General features: G+C 65.3%; 5 protein-coding genes across 12 annotated transcripts; 4 read left to right on the plus strand and 1 right to left on the minus strand.

Annotated features, from left to right (window-relative positions):
* Nucleotides 1-75: 75 nt before the first annotated feature.
* TTLL3 (tubulin tyrosine ligase like 3) lies at nucleotides 76-4423 on the plus strand. The gene is given in 13 exon segments (XM_068201982.1): nucleotides 76-950; nucleotides 1075-1386; nucleotides 1507-1635; nucleotides 1703-1817; nucleotides 1915-2022; nucleotides 2274-2362; nucleotides 2364-2443; nucleotides 2518-2666; nucleotides 2742-2933; nucleotides 2936-2987; nucleotides 3066-3352; nucleotides 3355-3500; nucleotides 3573-4423. Coding segments are annotated over 13 exon segments (2634 nt in total). The 5' UTR covers nucleotides 76-809; the 3' UTR covers nucleotides 4407-4423.
* A 288-nt stretch (nucleotides 4424-4711) lies between these two features.
* RPUSD3 (RNA pseudouridine synthase D3) lies at nucleotides 4712-6683 on the minus strand. Its single transcript, XM_068201405.1, has 9 exons — nucleotides 6589-6683; nucleotides 6137-6204; nucleotides 6017-6061; nucleotides 5830-5926; nucleotides 5634-5711; nucleotides 5481-5565; nucleotides 5283-5409; nucleotides 5061-5200; nucleotides 4712-4982 (listed from the first exon to the last, which is right to left on the minus strand). Exons 1-9 carry the CDS (start codon nucleotides 6681-6683, stop codon nucleotides 4812-4814), a joined length of 906 nt encoding a protein of 301 aa, XP_068057506.1. The 3' UTR covers nucleotides 4712-4811.
* JAGN1 (jagunal homolog 1) lies at nucleotides 6655-7871 on the plus strand. Its single transcript, XM_068202035.1, has 3 exons — nucleotides 6655-6785; nucleotides 6985-7082; nucleotides 7162-7871. Exons 2-3 carry the CDS (start codon nucleotides 6994-6996, stop codon nucleotides 7622-7624), a joined length of 552 nt encoding a protein of 183 aa, XP_068058136.1. The 5' UTR covers nucleotides 6655-6785; nucleotides 6985-6993; the 3' UTR covers nucleotides 7625-7871.
* Nucleotides 7765-12422, plus strand: IL17RE (interleukin 17 receptor E). 6 transcript variants are annotated; one of them, XM_068202025.1, is made up of 16 exons: nucleotides 7842-8104; nucleotides 8185-8200; nucleotides 8679-8834; nucleotides 8931-9037; nucleotides 9112-9235; nucleotides 9307-9446; nucleotides 9530-9598; nucleotides 9700-9766; nucleotides 9855-10042; nucleotides 10208-10255; nucleotides 10359-10404; nucleotides 10522-10670; nucleotides 10742-10810; nucleotides 10888-10939; nucleotides 11015-11116; nucleotides 11295-12422. In XM_068202025.1, the coding sequence occupies exons 1-16, from the start codon at nucleotides 8000-8002 to the stop codon at nucleotides 11900-11902; spliced, it is 2046 nt and encodes a 681-aa protein (XP_068058126.1). In that variant the 5' UTR covers nucleotides 7842-7999; the 3' UTR covers nucleotides 11903-12422. The 6 variants fall into 6 exon arrangements, with proteins under 6 accessions (XP_068058122.1, XP_068058126.1, XP_068058125.1 ...); XM_068202024.1 differs by having other exon boundaries at nucleotides 10888-11116; XM_068202021.1 differs by having other exon boundaries at nucleotides 7765-8200; nucleotides 10888-11116.
* Nucleotides 12423-12600: 178 nt separating this feature from the next.
* On the plus strand, nucleotides 12601-17171 carry IL17RC (interleukin 17 receptor C). Of its 3 annotated transcripts, none has more exons than XM_068202026.1 (17): nucleotides 12601-12960; nucleotides 13034-13055; nucleotides 13140-13513; nucleotides 13696-13807; nucleotides 13876-13920; nucleotides 14079-14218; nucleotides 14411-14473; nucleotides 14628-14682; nucleotides 14781-14965; nucleotides 15045-15095; nucleotides 15179-15224; nucleotides 15332-15444; nucleotides 15552-15620; nucleotides 15700-15757; nucleotides 15886-15981; nucleotides 16057-16095; nucleotides 16541-17171. In XM_068202026.1, exons 1-17 carry the CDS (start codon nucleotides 12616-12618, stop codon nucleotides 17146-17148), a joined length of 2421 nt encoding a protein of 806 aa, XP_068058127.1. In that variant the 5' UTR covers nucleotides 12601-12615; the 3' UTR covers nucleotides 17149-17171. The 3 variants fall into 3 exon arrangements, with proteins under 3 accessions (XP_068058127.1, XP_068058128.1, XP_068058129.1); XM_068202027.1 differs by having other exon boundaries at nucleotides 14414-14473; XM_068202028.1 differs by lacking the exon at nucleotides 14411-14473.
* The last annotated feature ends 630 nt before the right edge of the window (nucleotides 17172-17801 follow it).

Here is a 17801-nt window from a genome sequence, read left to right on the forward strand (position 1 = left end):
CCGCCGCTCTGGGCCGCACCGGGGGAGGGGGGGAGGGCACTGTGGCCTTGGGGGACAGATCATGGAATGGGAGCAGGACATGGAACCGGAGGGGCGCAGTGTGGCAACAGCAAACAGTGGGGTCAGCCCTGGTGGTGTGCGAGGGGCCATGGGGGGTGTCAGGAGAGTATGAAAGGACTTGAAGTCGGCCTGGGGACAGCAAGGGGCTTGGGTTGTGGGGCACAGAAGGATTTCGGGCAGGGTGCGAGGTTTGAGTGGGGGGTGGCTGGCCATGGGCATAGGGGGCTGTTTGTGTCCCCCCTTCCGTGCAATGGAGCCATCGTGGTGGCTGGAGCTGGGGTTGGGGGAGCCACATCCTGCATTCTGACATCTGTGGTACTGTGGTACTGGAGTCCTGTGCTGGACTCTGACTTAAGTCCCCAGCAGGACAGGGGAACAGGACAACCTGCTTGGCACAGAGGAGGAAGAGCCACCCACAGCTCTCCTCAGGCTACCATGGGACAATGTGACACAGAGAGCAGCACTGCAGGCACACAGACCCCCAGACAGAGACAGCACTTGAGCAGGGTACACTTCAGCCACCTCACGGCCCTGGAGGCTGGGGATGAGGGCACAGTGGGGCATCCTGGGACTGTGCAGTGCAGCTGGGACACTGGCACAAGGCTCAGCAGGTCAGAGACTACCCTTTCAAGGGCCCGAAGGTCAGGTCAGGCAGGCAGGTCAGTGCCCTTTCAAGGGCCCAAAGGTCAGGTCAGGCAGGCAGGTCAGTGCTTTCTACCTCTCCATGCCTGCCCTGTGGGACTGGGGACATGGGGACAGTGGGCTCAGACAGGGCTGTCCTCATAGGGCATTCAAGAGCCACCACCACCAGCCACCAGGCTGGCTGCCAGCGCTTGTTTAACCGTGAGCAGCTCAAGAAGGCCAAGCTGCATGTGGAAATGGCCATTAAGGTGAGGGACCTGATTTCACACCCCTCAAATGCCACCTGCTTGCATTTATTGCATTTCTGGCTCAGGAAAGCTGAGCCAGAGGCACCAGGACTGGGGCTGGTTGAACCCACTGGTCTCTGCACAGGAGAAGATCATCTTCACGGTACAGGGCCCCTACCCCATCATCCGCCGCCTGCTGCGAGCCCGGGGCTGGGTGGAGAGGAAGCTCCCCGGCATGGGCAGACAGCTGGAGCAGCATTGTGGAGACCAAAACAAGCAGCAGCTGCAGACAGGACCAAGTAATGGTGGTGGGAGGCAGAGGAAGGTACTGCTGAACCCACGTGGTGGGGCACAGCCTCTTCTGGGGACCACAGACCCCCTGCACTACCCATGGCTACCTGCTGAGAAGGAGGAAGAGCAGTGTGATGAGGACCCCGACGGCATCCATGACCTCATGGTTAGAAGAGAGGGCTGGCGCTGAGCTCTGCAGCTGCCCCAGGCATGGGCACAGCCTTGGACAGGGGATGAGGGTGGGATGGGGGCTCTGTGTCCCACCCTGGCTTCCTCCCTCTGCCAGTCCTACCTGGTGCGGGACCAGTTGCTGAACTTCATCTGGACCAACTTCCTTGAGGCCATTGACTGTCAGCTGCTGCAGGAGGACAGCACGGTGAACCGCTATGCCCGGGTGGACGCGTTCACCACCAAGGTGGGAGGCTGGAGCCCTTGGGGAGGGGGATGAGGTCCAGTAGGGACTGACAACTTCCTCTAAACAGGAGGGGCTGTGCCTCAGCCTACAAAACCTTCCGTGGATTGAGCAAGCTGACCCCAACACCTTCTTCCCCCGGTGCTACCGGCTGGGGACCATGGATGATCGAGAAGCTTTCATTGGTGAGCTGAAGGTTCTCGCCCTCCCGTCCCTCCTTGTGCTCCCACTGCTCCAATGTCCTGTGCAGGACTGGCTGGGGATGATGCCTCCCTCTTGCAGAGGATTTCCGCCTGACAGCAGCACGCAGCCTGCTCAAACTGGCCCTGGAGGAGGCTGGGGACAGGCCAGTGAGGACTGAGCAGGTCCCAAATTCTGCCAAGGGGGCAGGTGAGTACATGGAGCTGGGCCTGGGGATGTTGGCAGAGAGTACAGCTAGGGAAAACTGATGGCTGAGCTTGGAGGCACAGCCTCTGCTCACAGCTGTGGCCTGGGATCTCCCACTCCCTCCTACTAGCCCAGCTTATGGGTGCTCTGCTCCCAACCCCATCCCCGTGCACCCAAAGCCACCCATCCCACAGGGAGGCTCTGGCCCCAAGGCTGGCATAGGAGTCACATCTCTCACCCCAAGCATTCCACAGCACAGCCAGGCTCCCCCCTGTACCCTGAGCTGGTGGAGGAAGCCCTGGAGGTCTGTAAGCAGCACCTGGACATTCTGCAGCACCAGGAACATTGACAGGAGCACCCCGTCCCCCTGCAGGACATGTATCAACTGGGACCACTTCCTGCAGCAATACTACCGTGTGGCACAGTGAGTGCTGAGTAGGACAGGGGGAGGGGGGCACCATGGCAGGGCTGCTGCTGAGGCCCCCTTCCCCTCCACAGTGAGGGGGCAGGGCTGGTGCTGACCAGACAGCAGCGGAAGCAGTGCCAGAACCTGCTGCAGAGCCTGGCAGAGAAGCTGCCCCAGCTTGACATGGAGGGCAAGCTCAACGTCTGGATCCTCAAGCCTGGTGCTGAATCCCAAGACAGGGGTAAGGCTGGGGGAAGTGGGGAGCACGCAGAAGCTCCCCATTTAGGAGGGGTCCCACTATGACTATGTTTCCCAGGCATCGTCTGCATGATGCGGCTGGAGGAGATGCTGCAGCTGGCATGGAGCTGCACAGCATCCTTGGTGCAGGTGGGCAGATGGGTGGTGCAGAAGTACGTGGAGCAGCTGCTGACCATTTTTGGCACCAAATTCGACATCCGGCAATGGTTTGTTGTGACTGACTGGAAGCCACTGACCGTCTGGTTCTACCAAGATGCTACCTGCGCTTCTGCTCCCGGCCCTTCTCCCTGCATCGCCTGGAGCGGTGAGTGCCCCTCACCCCAGCTCCCCACACCCCAGCACCCTGGCACCCCCTAACCCAGCCCCACTCTCCCTGACCCAGTGCCAGGTACCTCTGCAACATCTCCGTCCAGAAGTGGTACAAGACATCACCAGATCAGGACCCCCGTGTGCCCCCTGACAAGATCTGGTCAAACAAGCAGTTCCAGGAATACCTGGCACAGCTGGGACAGGCAGATGCTTGGCACCGGGTGCTGGTGCCTGGCATGAAGGCGGCGATCCTGAATACTCTGCGCAGTGCCCAGGACCGGGTGTGCTTCCGCAAGGGCAACTTCGAGCTCTACGGGGCTGACTTTCTTGTTGGGGAGGACTGCCAGCCCTGGCTGCTGGAGATAACTCCTGCCCCACCACGAGCCCCTCTTCGGCAGTGACGCGACGGCTCTGTGCCAACGTCCAGCGGGACACGCTGTGCCTTGTGCTCGACCGCAAGGACAACCCCACCTGTTCCATTGGAGCCTTTGAGCTCATCTACAAGGAGGTAGGCTGGGGGGATGGGGTCACACACCCCCCAGACACCCTGAGCCCCCCACTACCTGCTGTCTCCCTGCAGGCAGCTGTGCCCAAGCCTCTGTCAGCACGTGTGAAGCTGATGGTCAAAGGCTGTTCCCTGAAGAACCTCCAGTCACCACAGCAGCAAGCCCAGGACAAGCCCCCCACCACTGTGGCCAATACTCCCCACCACCCTGTGTCCCCAGGGGCCAGAGCCACCCATGTACCCAAGCGAGCACAGCATCAATTCCCCACCACTGTGCTTTGTGCCCCCAAGCTCCCTGTGTCCCCAGGGGGCAGAACCACCCAGGTGCCCCAGAGAGCACAGCAGCGATCTCCTATCATGGTGCCCAGTGCCTCCAAGTCTTCTGTGTCCTCAGGGGGCAGAACCACCCAGGTGACCCAGCCCAGAACAGCGACAGAGAAGCTGTCTCCTCTGGGGCAACAGAGCCACTGCTCTTCCACCAGCTCTGACCCACCAGCACCACCAAAGCCTCGGGCTTCCATTGCTGGGAGCAAGGGGCTGCCACGGCTTGGTCACCTGCCTGGGCAGCCCCAGAACAATGGCTGTCCCCTGGACTGGGTGCCAGTGCCACCACCCCAGAGAACCCCCAGCAACCCCTGGCTAACCCAGGGTTCTGCACGCTCCTTCCCTCCTGCCAGGCCCCTGCAACAACCTCTGTCTGCACAGAGCACCAGGACCCCGTGCCTGGAGCAGAAGCACACAGCAGCTCCTAATGGGATGCAGAAAACTTGGGACACTGAGACACCCCCAGAAGTGGACGGCACCCTACCTGTCCTTGCTGAGCCAACACTGGCTGCCTCTCATCCTAAAGAGCTCCCACTGCTGTGTCGTGGTACCCACCTCCTCCCTCCCTCCCTCCCTCCCCTTTAAAGTAATTCTGTGATAAGAAGTCTGTCTCGGACCTTCTGTGTGTGAGAGTTGTGGGGAGGGCCAGGACTGCCCCTGGGATGGGGCTGTGGGTGGGAACTGGGGCTGCCAGGGCAGAGAGCAGGCAGGAAAAGCGGCCTCTGCTCCTGCCTGTGGTCGCCCCTGCCAGACAGAGCTGCGGTGGGTGATGAACTGCTGCATTCTAGCACTTGGAACCAGGGCAGGCAGAGAGTGGTGGCAGGGCTGCTGCCCTCAGCAATGCCAGAGGGACAGTCAGGAGAAATGCATCCTCTGTGTGCCAAGAAAAGAACTGAGTGCTGAGTGCCACCCAGGCAGCAGGGGGGAATTTTAATGGGGTGGCAGAGAGCAGAAGGGTGGAGTGGGTGTCCCCCTGCAGCTCTAGGGCTCCTAGTGCTCAGGCAGCCCCAGAGAGCGCAGAGTGTGCAGGAAGTAGGGTGGTGGAGGGGCAGAGAGGGGGCCCTCAGGCAGCACTAGCTCCTGCAGGTGGATGTGGAGCGGGAGGTGATGGAGCTGCCGTGGAGAAAGCCGCAGCTGGGACAGCAACTCCTCGTCCAGTACCTGCAATGTGAGTGGGCAGCTCAGTGGGATCACTGAGGGCTGTGCTGAATGTCCCACCCATCCACCCTGGCCATGTACCTGAGTGCGGGTCGGGGCAGTCTCGAGGCTCAGAAAGAAAGGCACTCCCAGAACCCTGCCCACGCGGGAAGAGTGCTTATGGTCACCCAGGGCCGGGCACATCAGCAGTGTCAGGTGCACCTGGAGCTGTTCTGGGAAGGCTGGGGAGGAACAGGGACAAGGTGAGATTGCAGGGGTCAGGAAGCATGCCTAGGGTGGTGGAGGTGTTGGAGGGCCACTCACCCGTCCTGGGCTGGAGCTGGAGGAGGGCACAGCCCCCCGCGGCACTCAGCACCCGGTAGCGTGTCAGGGTGCTCTTCACATCCTTCCTGGCCAGGCTGCGGCGTCCTGGCGCTGGGACTGGCACCACCTGCAGAGCACAGCCCTCAGCGCTCCCTGGGGTACCCCCACCGTGGCCCCAGCCCACCAGCACCCCCTTACCATGGCTCTGTCCCCCTGCTGCTGCCAGCACAGCCCAGTGGAGATTTCACCCTCCACCTCTGCCGGGACTCCCACGGTGATGGCACTGCAGGGTAAGGTGGTGAGAAGGGGACAGGACCTCCATGCCAGCATGGCAGGGTCCCAAGGACTCACCGATATGTAGCAGGGTACTGGCCTCTTGAACGAGCACTGGTGAAGAACTGTTGGAGCTTCTTAGTGGTGTGGTAGCAGCTGGACAGGAGGACAAGGCCAGAATACTCCCTGTGGGACACAGCTGCTTGAAACCTGGAGGGGGAAAGGCAGCCCTAGCTCCACCCCAGGACCTCCAGCCTGGAACTTCCTACCCCACCTGGCAGGAGCCTTCACCACGTGGAGCTCAGCAGCGAGGCCCAGGCGTCGTCTCAGTGTCGGCAGCAGCGCATCCAGGCTCAGGTCCCCAGGCCGCCCTGGGGAGATGCTGGCAGGTCAGCACCTGCTGAGCCCCCCACATAGGCACCCCCAGCCCTGCAGACCCCCCACTGCTGTCCTGTACTCACCCAGAACGGGGAGGCCGGGGGGCTTGCTCAGTGCCAACAGGGCTCCTAGTGAGGGGAAGCTGGTCAGGATGGACTTCACTCACTGTCTCCCCTGCCCCCATTCTCCCCTGTCGCAGGTACCTTCCCGGTGCACCACAGAGCCCTCCAACAGCCTCAGCGTCTCCTTGGGGCCCAGCGGCCGCCTCCGCCTGCAGGGGATGGAGTGGGCAGGGGGGCACAGGTGGGACTTCCCTCAGCACCTACCCTGCACCCCACTCTGCGTGTCCATAAATCCCACGCGCCGCTGTCCGCCCTCCTCTCCACGAGTCTCCGCACCCTCGTGCTTCCCCAGCCCCTCTGTGCTCACACATCCGCAGGTGAACCCCGCAGGTACGTCCCCAGTGCCACAAGCCCCCCATAACCCCAACTTCATAGCCCCTCTGTACCCACGCGTGTGCGTCCCCAGTGCGCTCCCAGCAGCCGCCACGCGTGTGCATCTCCAGGTGCCGGCGCCCCCGTGGGCGTGCAGCCCATGCACACACGCACCCCGCACATAAACGCCCCCCGTGCAGACACCCCTTCCCTGCGCGGACCTCGCGGCGCGCGCTCCCGCTCCCGGGCGCGCCAGCCCGCGCGCGGCGGCGGCGGCGGCGGCGGCGGCGGCGGCGCTGCTCCCGGTCCCCGCCATGGCGGCACCGCCGCGCCTGCGCCGAGCGGTGCCCCCGGCATCCGGAGCCGGCGGCCGCGGCCATAGAGCAGCGGAAGCGCGGGCAGAGGGTCCCGCCCGCAGGTGCGGCACGGAGCGGAGCGGCGGGCCGGGGGTGTGACCCCCGGGGGATCACGGCGGGGATGTCCCGGAGGGCCGGGCGGCCACGGGGAGGGAGCCCCGGGGCTGTCGCTGTTGGGGGGAGGCCCGGGGGGCTTGTGCCGGGGCTGCGCTGGGGAGGCGGGCAGGGAGGGCGGCCCCGCCTGACGCTGTGTCTCCCCAGGACAGCGCCATGGCTTCCCGCGGGGGTCCCCGCGCCGCCGGCACCGATGGCAGCGACTTCCAGCACCGGGAGCGCGTGGCCTCGCACTACCAGATGAGGTAGGTGTCCCCTTTCCCGGGATTCCGGGGGGGACACGCGACCCCAACAGGCCCTGATGGCCCCACACTCTCTCTCCAGCGTGACCCTCAAGTCGGAGATCAAGAAGCTGATCTACATGCATGTGGTCATCTGGCTGCTGCTCCTGGCCCAGATGGTCGTGGGGCACCTCAAGCTGCTGCCCCACGACCAGGTGGCCATGCCCTACCAGTGGGAGTATCCCTACCTGCTCAGCATCCTGCCCTCCCTCCTGGGCCTCCTGTCCTTCCCCCGCAACAACATCAGCTACCTGGTACTCTCCATGATCAGCACCGGCCTCTTCTCCATAGCTCCACTCATCTACGGGGCCATGGAGATGTTCCCCATGGCACAGCAGCTGTACCGCCACGGCAAAGCTTACCGCTTCATCTTCGGCTTCTCGGCCGTCTCTGTCATGTACCTGGTGGTGGTGGTGGCCGCACAGGTGCATGGCTGGCAACTCTACTACAGCAAGAAGCTGCTGGACTCCTGGTTCACTAGCACGCAGGAGAAGAAGAAGAAATGAGTGGGGATAGGCGGGCTCCGTGAGGTGCTGCAGCTCTGCAGTTCAGTCCTGTGGGGCAGCGCTGGCGCAGCTCCGGTGGGTGGGGGATCCTCGGGGACCACGGGATGGGTGTCTGAGCCACACCACGGCCCCGAGCTCGCATGCAAGGGGGAGACCCCCGAGGGCTGGGGCCGTGGAGGGTCCCTGGGGTGCGTGCCCCTTCCTCCGCGTGTTGCTCTATGGAAATAAAGCACCGTCCGCTCTCCCACGCGTGTCTGCACCGCAGGAAGCGCCGCCTGGCGGGGGGGGGGGTGGGGTGCGGCGGGGCCGCACGTGCCGGTGGAGGAATGCGGCGGGGCCGGCCCGGGGCGGGGCGGGGAGCGGCGGCGCTCGGCCATGGGGCGCCCGGTGCTGCTCGCCGCTGCCGCCGCGCTGCTGCTGCTGCTGCTACCGTCCAGGACAGGGGCCGCCGTGACCCGCCTCCGGGTCTCCGCCAACTTCGTGAGTGCCGGGGAAGGGAAGTGGCGGGGGAAGGTGGGAGGCGGGCGGCGCCGCGCTCACTCCCGTCTCTTTGCTTGCAGGAGTGCCGGGCCACCGGTGAGTAGCGGCGGGGCAGGGCTGTCAGCACGGGGCTGCTCCTGCCCGGCGATACTGGCTCCAGGGTGCGGCGGGGTGGTGGGGCTTCCCCCGCCCGCGGCTGCTGGGTCCTGGAGGATGGGGGGGCGGGGGCGGGGCGCTCCAGGTTTCCGGGGCACCGGGCTCCCCGCTTCCGAGGACTCCCGATCCCCGAAACTTCCTGGCTCCTGGGGCTCCCCGCTTCCAAAGACTCTGGATCCCCGGAGCTCCCTGTTTCCGAGCACTCCCGAGCCCCAAGGATTCCCGCTTCCGAGGACTCCGAATCACCGAGGCTCCCGGTTTGTCAGGACTCTGGATCCCCGGGGCACCTCCCTTCCGACTACACCTCCCCGGGACTCCCCGAGGCTCTCCCCCTTCCAAGCACTCCCAGTCCCCGGGGCTCCTACTGCCTGCGGGACTCCCGGCGCACGGCCGCCCCCCGTCTGCTCTCCCCCTGCAGCCGACAGGACGCTGAGCCGCCCCCGCTGCCGCCGCCCTACCCGCCCCGTGCCGCCGCTGGAGCCGCCCGCCCTGTCGCTGAGCCCTGCCCGGCTGTGCCTGCCCGCGCATCCCTGCCAGCCCTGCCTGCGGGTGCGCCTGGCCCTCCCCACCTCAGGTACGGGCGGGGTTGGCGAGACCGGGCATCCCCGCGGCAGGGGACACGCAGCCAGTTCCCCCGCCCATGTCAGCACCCCACGCCGGTTTTTCGCAGAGCTCGGCGGTGTCCGGGGACTGCAGCTCACCTTCCTGGAGCTGGACTCCAACCGGGCTGGCTGGCTGCAGGTTTGGCAGCGACGCCGGGTGTTGGGCAGCTCAACGGTGAGTCTGCGGTGGGCAGTGGAGCGGGGCACAGCAAGGCCCGGAGTCCCCCCACTGACGCCCTGCTCCCGCAGTGGCAGGTGCAGTTCGACTGCTTCCCGGCAGAGAGCGGGCGGCAAGTCCTCGTCTCCCTTCGCACCATCCCAGATCGGGGCTTGGCCCTAAGCTGCAGCCATATGGTCACCGCTGAGCCACTCGGTGAGACTGAAGGGCCTGGGAGGTGTCCTGGGGGGACACCGGTACCAGCTGACCCCCTGCCTGCTCTGCAGGACCTGTCTTTACCCATGCTTGGGTCCCTGAGGTGCGGGCCATTGAGGTGTGGGTGCCCGCGGGTCCTGCCCTCATGGTGCGGCTGTGCCACCAGCTGGCCCTGGAGTGTGAGGAGCTGCCCCAGCCCTTCCACCAGCAGGTAATGGCTCTGCCCCCTGACACCCCCATCCCCCAGGCTGAGGGACACAATCCCTGCCAGCTGATGCTCCCTCCGTGTTGCAGGTGCTGGTGCCAGGAGGCCACCACATCTCACTGCCGTATGAGTTTCTGGTGCCCTGCCTGTGCATTGAGGTGGGTTGCCCTCCCCCACAGCCACCAGAGCCCCTTCCTCTGCCCTTGCATGAGGGGTGGGGCCCTATCCTGCTCTGACCATCATACTCTTGCTGCCCCAGGCCTCCTACTCCCACCATGACAGCCCACGGAGCAAGCACTGCCCCTTCCGTGACCAGCCAGATGCCTGTGAGTGCCCGGTGCCTGTGGGGAGGGGAGCTGCATCCCAAGGGTGTGCCTCGCTGTCTCCTCACCCCGCTGATGTGGTGCCCCACAGATGGCCCCGAACTGTGGTCCTCGGTGCGCTTTCATGACTACAGCACCAGCAGCAAGGACCAGATGGCAATGGTGCTGAGTGCCAGCTGCCCCCTGCACCCACAGGCCACCCTCTGCTGGAGGGAGGCCGCAGATGAGGCTGCACCCTGTCACGACATCCCCAATTCCACAGCCAGTGAGGATGAGCAGGTGAGGGCTCCTGATCTTGAAGTGTCACAGGATGTGGGACCATGTCACTGGTTGAGGCATCCACTGGAGCTCAGGGTCCCCATAGGGCAGTGGGTGGGCACTGGGGTGCCTGTGGGCTGTGTGGGTCAGAGATGGTAACTGTGACACAGTCTCCATTTGTTCCAGGTGTACATACTGGACAAGGTGGATGTGCACCCCCAGCTCTGCTTCCGAGTAAGTCCCTGTGGGTGGGTGGGCACCATCTCGGAAGGGGCTGGGGGGCTGTGGTGGGTGAGGGCAGCTCACCCTGCCCTTTGTTGATCCTACCTCCCCTCAGTTCTCCTACAAGAACAGCAGCCATGTGGAGTGCCCCCACCAGCCAGGTAAGTCCTATGGGCAGGAGGCGGCCCTGGGCTAAGCACAGCCCTGCCCTGGGCTCCCTTGCACCCCTCACCCCATTGGGCATCCTGCAACCTCCCCTCTCTCTCTGATGGCCGCAGAGACTGCCTGGAATGTCTCAGTGAGTGTCTGGGGGCTCCAGCTGCATCTGCACCTCACCTCCCGCATCCCTGCAGCCTTCAGTGCAGCCCTGTGCCAGCGCCGGGGTGGGCAGTGTGAACCCGAGGCCCCGCTCTACACTGTCACACAGGTAAGTGGTGCAGGGCTGGGGGGGACGTGGTGGGTACAGACCTGCACCGACCCTTCCCTTGTACTTTGTAGCTAGAGGGCTCTGCTCCAGGGGAGTTGGCGCTGCTGCTGCCAGTGCAGGTCCTGGGCAGCTGCGTGCTGGTAAGGTGACCTTTGTGCGGTCATCTGTGCTATGGGGGACCAAACACTGTCCCTCTCTTACCCAGCCCCTTCCCCAGGTGTGGCGCTCGGACGTGCATTTTGCTCGGAAGCAGCTGCTCTGTCCCGATGGTGAGAGAGGGTCCTGTAGGGGATTCAGGGGGCAGTGGAAATGGGCAGACAGCCCCTTTACTGCCCCTCTCCCAGTCTCCCGCAGGCACTTCGGGCTGCTGGGGCTGGTGCTGGCGCTGGGACTGGTGGTGACTGTGCTGCTCCTCAACTGCCGTGGTGCCTGGAGGCCAAATGATGGTGAGGAGCACCCAAGGGGGCTGTAGGAGGGATGACAAGAGGGGTTGGAGTGCCAGGGGCTGCCAGTTCCTGGGCTGCAGGGGGTCCCAGGGTGGTGGATGGCAGATGCTGTTGGATGCCAGGGGATGCCAGCAGGACACGGAGCTGAGATGTCACTGCTGTCCCCTCCAACCTGCAGATGTCCCTGGCAGGCGCCCTGTGCTGCTGCTGTACTCTCCAGACTCAGAGGAGCACCTGGGGCTGGTGTGTGCCCTGGCCCAGCGGCTGCGCACAGGGCTGGGCTGTGACGTGCGCCTGGACCTGTGGGAAGCAGGTGGCTTGGGTCAGGCAGGTGCCCTGCCTTGGCTCTATGCCCAGCGGGGCCGCGTGGGCCGCCAGCGTGGCACTGTCCTCCTCCTCTGGAGCCGGGGCAGTGCCCGGCTCTTTCATCGGTGGCAGGTCGGGATCGCCGACGGGACGCCCGGGGATGCCCATGACATTTTTGGGGCAGCCATGGCCTGCCTGCATGGGGAGCTGGGGGCGGAGGGCCGCGGCGGCGGGTGGGTCCTGGCATACTTCAGCCGGCTCTGCAGCCCCCGCGATGTCCCCCGCCCCCTTCGGCCCCTGCCCACCTACCGCCTGCCCCGGCAGCTGCCCGGTCTGCTGGGTGCCCTGCGGGGCAGCCCCCCGGCCCCTCGCCACTGCCGTTGGGGCAGGGCAGGGGGCCTCCTGCATCGGCTGCTGGAGGTGGGGGCTAGGGAAGGCAGTCCCCAACCCCAGCCCCCCGGTGCAGCTTCTGGCACCTGAGTGCCCAGGCTGGGCCTGAGCTGGGCATGGCTGCAGGGGGTGCAGGGCTGGACGCAGCCCCCCGGTGAGGGCAGGGGTTCTGCCAGGAAAAGGCAGGGCTCAGGTGAGCATGTGCCCGCTGCAGCGGCAGGAGGGGCATCCACAGGTGCCCCAGGAGGGGCTGCGGGGGTGCAAGCAGGACTGGCCTCAGTCATGGAGTGTACTGCTGGGGCTGGAGTGAGCATCCAGCTGTCATCTGTGGCCAGGAGCAGAGATGCTGTCCCGAGCAGGGACAGCTTTATTCCCATACAGGGACCTGCTCCAGAGGAGAGCCCATAGAAGCCCCTTAGGGTGCCACAGCCAAGCGAGGAGTTGGGGTGGTGCAGGAAGAAGCTGAGAGATGGGGAGGCTTCCGGCCCTGCCTACGCACAGGTGGCTAGAGAGGCAGGTGCTGGGCACAGCCCGGCCCTGCTCTTTGCCTCGACATTGCCAGCAGGACTTGATCTGGGGTGGAAGCAATAAAGGTGTCATTTCACCCTGCCCTGTTGTCTCTCTGGTGTACTGGGGGGGATTTGAGGCTCTCCGGAGGATTAGGGGCTGTCCAGTGCTCCTCTGCAGCACGGAGGGGCAAGAGGACGCACCCGGCTGGGCACAGCCTGTGCTGGCACGGCTGCCACACCACGTCCCACAACCGCTGCGGCTGCCTGGGGCCAGCCTGGCACCGTGCCCGTGCCATGGAGCCAACTCGTCTCTGTGGGGCCCCAAGCCGTCCCCAAAGGTGGCGGGACACGGAGCCCTCCGAGGTCGGTGCGGGAACGGGAGGCCCCACCCCAGGGCGGTTGCTGACGCCACGCAAGGACCCGGGTGTCCGGGATCCGAGCAGGAAGCTGGAGCCGTCGGCGGCGGTGGGGCCCGTGGAGCCAGGAGAGGAGCTGCTGGGGAGCAGCCAGCGTGGGGCCGGGGCGCCCCGAGGCCCCGGCCCCACCATGCACGCCCTGGGGCAGCTCCTGCTGGTGGTGCTGGTGGTGGGGTCGGCGGGTGGCCGTGGGGACCCCCGCGACACCCTGGCCTGCTCCCAGGTGGGTTGGTGTCACCAGCGCACAGGCGTCGGGCACCTGGCACCACCAGCGGCCTCACCCCTGCCTCCCCCAGGGCCTCACCTGCCGCCTCTTGGGTAAGTGCCATCACCATGCCATGGCCCCCACCCCACCCAGGGCATGGGGACTCCACCCCCATGCTGCCCTCTCTGTCCCCCCAGACGCCGATGTGCTGTGCGGGACAGAGCCCCCGGGGCCCAGGCACGAGCTGGCCCTGGCTCGTCTGCGGCTGGAGCCGACACTGCGCTGCACCGAGCCCTTGGCCTGTGTGCCCTGCCTGGAGGCACGCGTGCGCCTGGCCTTGCCCCCTGCCACCAGCACCGCCACCGAGTCCCGCCTCTCCGTGCAGCCGGGCACCTCTGGGACAGAGGACAGCAGTGATGGGGGACAGTGGTCACCAGCGGCTGGGGCCAGCCCATCCCAGCCCAACGTTACTGGGCTGCTGCTGCTCTCTGGGCACGCGTACGCCTCATCCCGCTGTGTGGCCGTGGAGGTCTGGGCACCCTTGGTCCCCACATTGCGCGGCCGAACCGTGGTACGTAGATGTGGGGCACCGGGCATGGGTGTCCCAACACTGTCAGTACCTGGGCACTGGGGATGTGGGCGCTGGCATCAGCACATCTGTGTGGTGTGGGGGTCCTGTTCCAGTGCCCCAGGGAGGTGGGTGCTGGCGGTGCCGGTGCCTCACCGCAGTGGGGTGGTGGTTTTCCTGCCCAGGGTTGGGTGATCTTCCGGTGCTTCGAGGCGCCGCTGGGCTCCGAACTCCACATCTCGGCATACATGAACTCACGGGGCCGGCAGAGGCTGAGCCAGCAGCAGCGGGTGCCAGGTAAGCCCAGGCAGGTCCCCTGCAGTGGCCCCAGTGGCCCCCTGCCCACTGATTCGCTGTCCCCACAGACTGTTCGTGGCCCGCAGCACAGGCTGCTGTACCCCAGTGCCAAGGTAGGTGCTGGCGTCACCCCGCCTCGGTTTGCATCCCCTGGGGAGAGCTGGGCAGTGGATACCAGGGGCGAGAGTGACCCTGGGGGTGCTGTGCCCCATGCCACGGTGCTGGGCAGGCAGTGCCAGGAGCTGGGTGACCTGAGCTGCCTCTCATACAGTGCCCAGGCTGCGGGTCTCCCCGGGGCAGAAGGAGGTGGTTGTGGAGGTGGAGGGGGCTGCAGTAGGGCACAGCTACACACTCCGGCTCTACCACAACCATAGCCATGGCACCAGTGGGCCGGGACGTGTGGTGACCACGGTGAGTATGCACCCCATTCCCTGTCCCCCCACCGTGTCTGTTCTCCGGTCTCTGCCCTCCTCCCTGTTCCCGAGAAGCTGTGTCTGTGTTATAGGCAGTGTGCTGGGAGAGGGTCCCCTGGGACGAGATCCCCCTGGGTGACCCTGCTGGTGGCAATTTGCCACGGGGTGACCCACATCTGGTTGCTGGTAGCAGAGCAGTCCCATGAACTATGTCCTGCCTGCCGATGAGGTGCTGCCCTGCCTCTGCCTGCAGGTGGGCATCCGACCGGGCACTGCGGGGGTGGCAGATTAAGTGGCTACTAAAGAGGGGCTCCAAACTCCATATATCTCCCTCTGGCATCCCAAGGGGGCTGGCCAGGTCACGGTCACAGTATGAATACTTTTCTTGTCTTTCTCCCCACTGCCAGGTCTGGCCGGAAACCCAGGACCCACTACGGGCCACCCTGTGCCCCTTCTCTCATGGTACCTTCACTCTGAGGCTGGGCTTTAGGGGGCTGGGACACAGGGGGACTTGAGGGGACACCACACGGAGTGACACTCCTCTCCTGGTGCTGCTGCAGATGCTGAGGCCTGGGAGCGACTGTGGGCACAGAGCCAGCTGGTCCTGCACATCGAGGGGCAGGTGCTGACCTGCTCCCTCTCAGCCCCCTGCGACCTCCTGGCTGACCTGGTGCCCTGCTGGCAGCCAGTGCCTTCCGGGCCCTGCCAACCCCTCCCTGGCCTGCAGCAGCCTGCTGGGGGAAAGGTGACTGGGGCTCTGTGGGGTACTGGGGGCTTTGTGAAGGATGGTGGTGACAGTTATGGAGCATCCCTTGCACTCACAGGGACCCCAGGAGTTTGGAGGGCTGCGGCCACACCCCAACCTCTGCGTGCAGGTAGGACACCACTCTGCCCCACAGCTGCCCCATGGGCAGCCCCACATCACCCCCAGGCACTATTAATCCACTCTCTGGGGCAGGTGTGGAGCGGCGGGCAGGTCCGGCTGACCCAGTGCCTGCGGGACCGTGAGTACTGCTGGGGTGGGAGGGTAGTGGCAGCCTGTGGGTCCAGCTGGGAGAGACCCCTCCTTGGCCTCCCCTCGCCACCTACCCACCTCCTGGCACATTCCCAGGAGCGCTGCCCGGCCGCCCCGATGACCTCCTGCTGCTGGAGCATGGGGGGAATGCCTCACTGTGTGCCGTGGAGCGGGGTGCCTGCACACCCCTTGCCAGCTTCACCAGCAGGGTAAAGAGGAAGGGACCCCATGTCCTGGCAGCAGTGGCACTGGTGGCACAGGGACCCCTGTGTCCAGCAGTGGTGGCACTGCTGTCTGACCTGCTGTGTTGTTGCAGGGAGCAGGGCACCCTGGGCTGCTGGAGCAGGATCTGCAGCAGGACGTGGCAGTGGGGCAGTGCCAGCAGGTCGGTGTGAGCAGCCAGTGGGTAGTGGGCAGTGGGCAGGGACTGGGTAGTGTCTGACATGTCCCTGTGTCCCCCACAGCTGTGGCACCCATCAAACAGAACTGGGGTTGCGCTCTGGGCCTGTCCCCTGCACAAGTGTGAGTGTTGACAGCCACGGTGGGGGAGAGAGGGATAATGGAGGGCTGAGGGAGGGCCTCTTGTGGAGCCACTGGAGACCTTTGTTGGGTGCTGGGGGCCCTTGGTGGATGCAGATCCTGCCCTGCAGACCTGCGTACCCACTGGGCACTTGTGTGGATGGGAGTGCTACTGGGAGCTGCCTGTCTCCTACTGCTGCTCTTGTTGAAGAAGGAGGACATGAAAGGTGAGTGGTGCACTTCTGGGGGTTGTGCTTGGCCTGGGACCCCTCCTGGGACCTCACTGCCTCTCCTTCCTGCAGGATGGCTGAAATCCCTGAGGGCTGGCTGTGGCTCCAAGGGTGAGTGTGGGTTGAGCCTGGGGCCTTGAGGGGAGTGGGCAGTCTATGCCTATCCCAGAGGGGTCAGAGGACAGAGTGAGGAGGTCCCCCACCCAGATTAGTTCATGTTTGCCTGCCTGACAGGCGAGGTAGGGGTGTAGGGAAACAGAGAAGAGGGTGAGAACCCTATGGGGGGGGTGGGGGGCGGCAGATTGCAACCTGCCATGTCTGTACCTTAGGGTAGGTAAAGGGTTCGCCAAGGGGAGTGGGGGACTCACATCAGTGGTGGTCTCAGCTGCTTCCCATCGTGGCTGTTCTTTAGCTTGGGTACAGGGGGTGCTTCAGAGCTTGGGTGACAGAGGCAGGGGACCGTCTTCCCATCGTGGGTGCTTCCCAACACGGCTCCCACCATAGGGTGGGTACAGGGTGCCTAGAGGGATCCTGGCACTGATGATCTCCCTCTCAGGTCTGCTGCAAGGCCGGCGGGCACTGCTGGTGCACGCGGCAGAGCCGGTGGCGGAGCGGGCAGCGTGTACCCTGATGGCAGCTCTGCACTCACTGGGGCTGACGGTGGTGGCAGCACCGGGGGGTGGCAGTGGGGTAGCGGCTTTGGGGCCACTGCCCTGGCTGCACGCCCAGCACCACCGGGCACTGCGTGACAGTGATACCATCATCCTCCTCCTCTCTCCGGCAGCCGTGGCTGCTGCACAGCAGTGGGATGCCGGGGCCAGGGTTGTGCCAGAGTCCGGGGCTGCTGAAAGCAGCCTTGGGCCCCGGCACAACCCTGACCCTGATGATGTCCCCTCTGTGGCACCCTGCGAGGTGTTTGCGGCAGCTCTGTCCTGTGCCATGCCAGTGTTGGCGGTGGCCAGTGGGCACTACGTGGTGGCCCGGCTGGAGGCCTTGGTGCCGGCAGTGCCCCCAGCGCTGCGGGCAGCCCCTGCCTTTGCACTGCCCAGCGAGATGGAGGGGTTCTTGCAGGCACTGGCAGGCCCAGCTCGGCAGAGGGGCCGGTGTCTAGAGCCAAATGTGGCGGCGGTGGCCGAGGCTCTGCAGCGGGCGGTAGGAGAATAAAGGGGTGGCACTGCTTTTGCTGAGTGTGAGTCCAGCTCTGAGTCCAGCAGGGACTGGGATGGGTTGGGAAGGGGTAATGGGGTGGACTTGGATGCCATGGAGAGGGATGATGGGGTATAGGGGGGTGGGGACAGGAAGGGGGCCGGGCTGTTTGGGGCGTGAAGGGGAAGGGGGTTTTTTGGTTGGAGGGTGGATGGGGAAGTCGACCCATTTGAGGTGGTGATGGGGAACTGGACCAGCTCATTGGGGGATGATTGACAACTGGGACAGTTTGGGGGAAAGTGTGGGAACAAACTGGACCAGTTTAGCGTGAGATGAGGGGAAACTGGGCAAATTTGGGTACAGTGAGAGGGAACCGGACCAGCTTGCGTGGAGGGGGTGAAGGTGAAGCCACCTGGTTTAGCTGGAAGTGGGGGGGGGGGGATGTTTAGAGGCCAGGCGAGGACCGGGCCGGTGCGGGGCGCTCCGGGCAGCCGGCCCCTCTCCGTGCGGGGTCACCGACTGCAGCCCGTCCGCGCTAGCCCCGCCCCGGGCCGTTGCCCGCGGCCCCTTTAAGGCGCGGGTGGGCGGGCCCGGGGCGCGGCGCGGATTGGCTGGGAGCGGGGGGCCGGCGGCAGCGGCGCGCGGCCATTGGCGGGGGCGGCGGGCGCTGA

Source organism: Anomalospiza imberbis, chromosome 11 (assembly GCF_031753505.1).
Source record: "Anomalospiza imberbis isolate Cuckoo-Finch-1a 21T00152 chromosome 11, ASM3175350v1, whole genome shotgun sequence".
Taxonomy (NCBI): Eukaryota; Metazoa; Chordata; class Aves; order Passeriformes; family Viduidae; genus Anomalospiza; species Anomalospiza imberbis.

Excerpts from the sequence above, each read along its gene's own strand:
- RPUSD3 (XM_068201405.1), bottom strand. The coding sequence starts at position 6,683 with ATGGCGGGGACCGGGAGCAGCGCCGCCGCCGCCGCCGCCGCCGCCGCC. Across the intron at positions 6,062-6,136 it reads CTCTGTGGTGCACCGGGAAG|GAGCCCTGTTGGCACTGAGC; the intron begins GTACCTGCGACA and ends TCCCCTCACTAG. Across the intron at positions 5,201-5,282 it reads CCAGCTCCAGCCCAGGACGG|CCTTCCCAGAACAGCTCCAG; the intron begins GTGAGTGGCCCT and ends GTTCCTCCCCAG.
- JAGN1 (XM_068202035.1), top strand. The coding sequence starts at position 6,994 with ATGGCTTCCCGCGGGGGTCCCCGCGCCGCCGGCACCGATGGCAGCGAC. Across the intron at positions 7,083-7,161 it reads GCCTCGCACTACCAGATGAG|CGTGACCCTCAAGTCGGAGA; the intron begins GTAGGTGTCCCC and ends CTCTCTCTCCAG.
- IL17RE (XM_068202019.1), top strand. The coding sequence starts at position 8,000 with ATGGGGCGCCCGGTGCTGCTCGCCGCTGCCGCCGCGCTGCTGCTGCTG. Across the intron at positions 10,256-10,358 it reads ACCCCCAGCTCTGCTTCCGA|TTCTCCTACAAGAACAGCAG; the intron begins GTAAGTCCCTGT and ends ACCTCCCCTCAG. Across the intron at positions 10,671-10,741 it reads CGCTCTACACTGTCACACAG|CTAGAGGGCTCTGCTCCAGG; the intron begins GTAAGTGGTGCA and ends TGTACTTTGTAG.
- IL17RC (XM_068202026.1), top strand. The coding sequence starts at position 12,616 with ATGGAGCCAACTCGTCTCTGTGGGGCCCCAAGCCGTCCCCAAAGGTGG. Across the intron at positions 15,621-15,699 it reads CAGTGGGGCAGTGCCAGCAG|CTGTGGCACCCATCAAACAG; the intron begins GTCGGTGTGAGC and ends TGTCCCCCACAG. Across the intron at positions 15,982-16,056 it reads GAAGAAGGAGGACATGAAAG|GATGGCTGAAATCCCTGAGG; the intron begins GTGAGTGGTGCA and ends TCCTTCCTGCAG.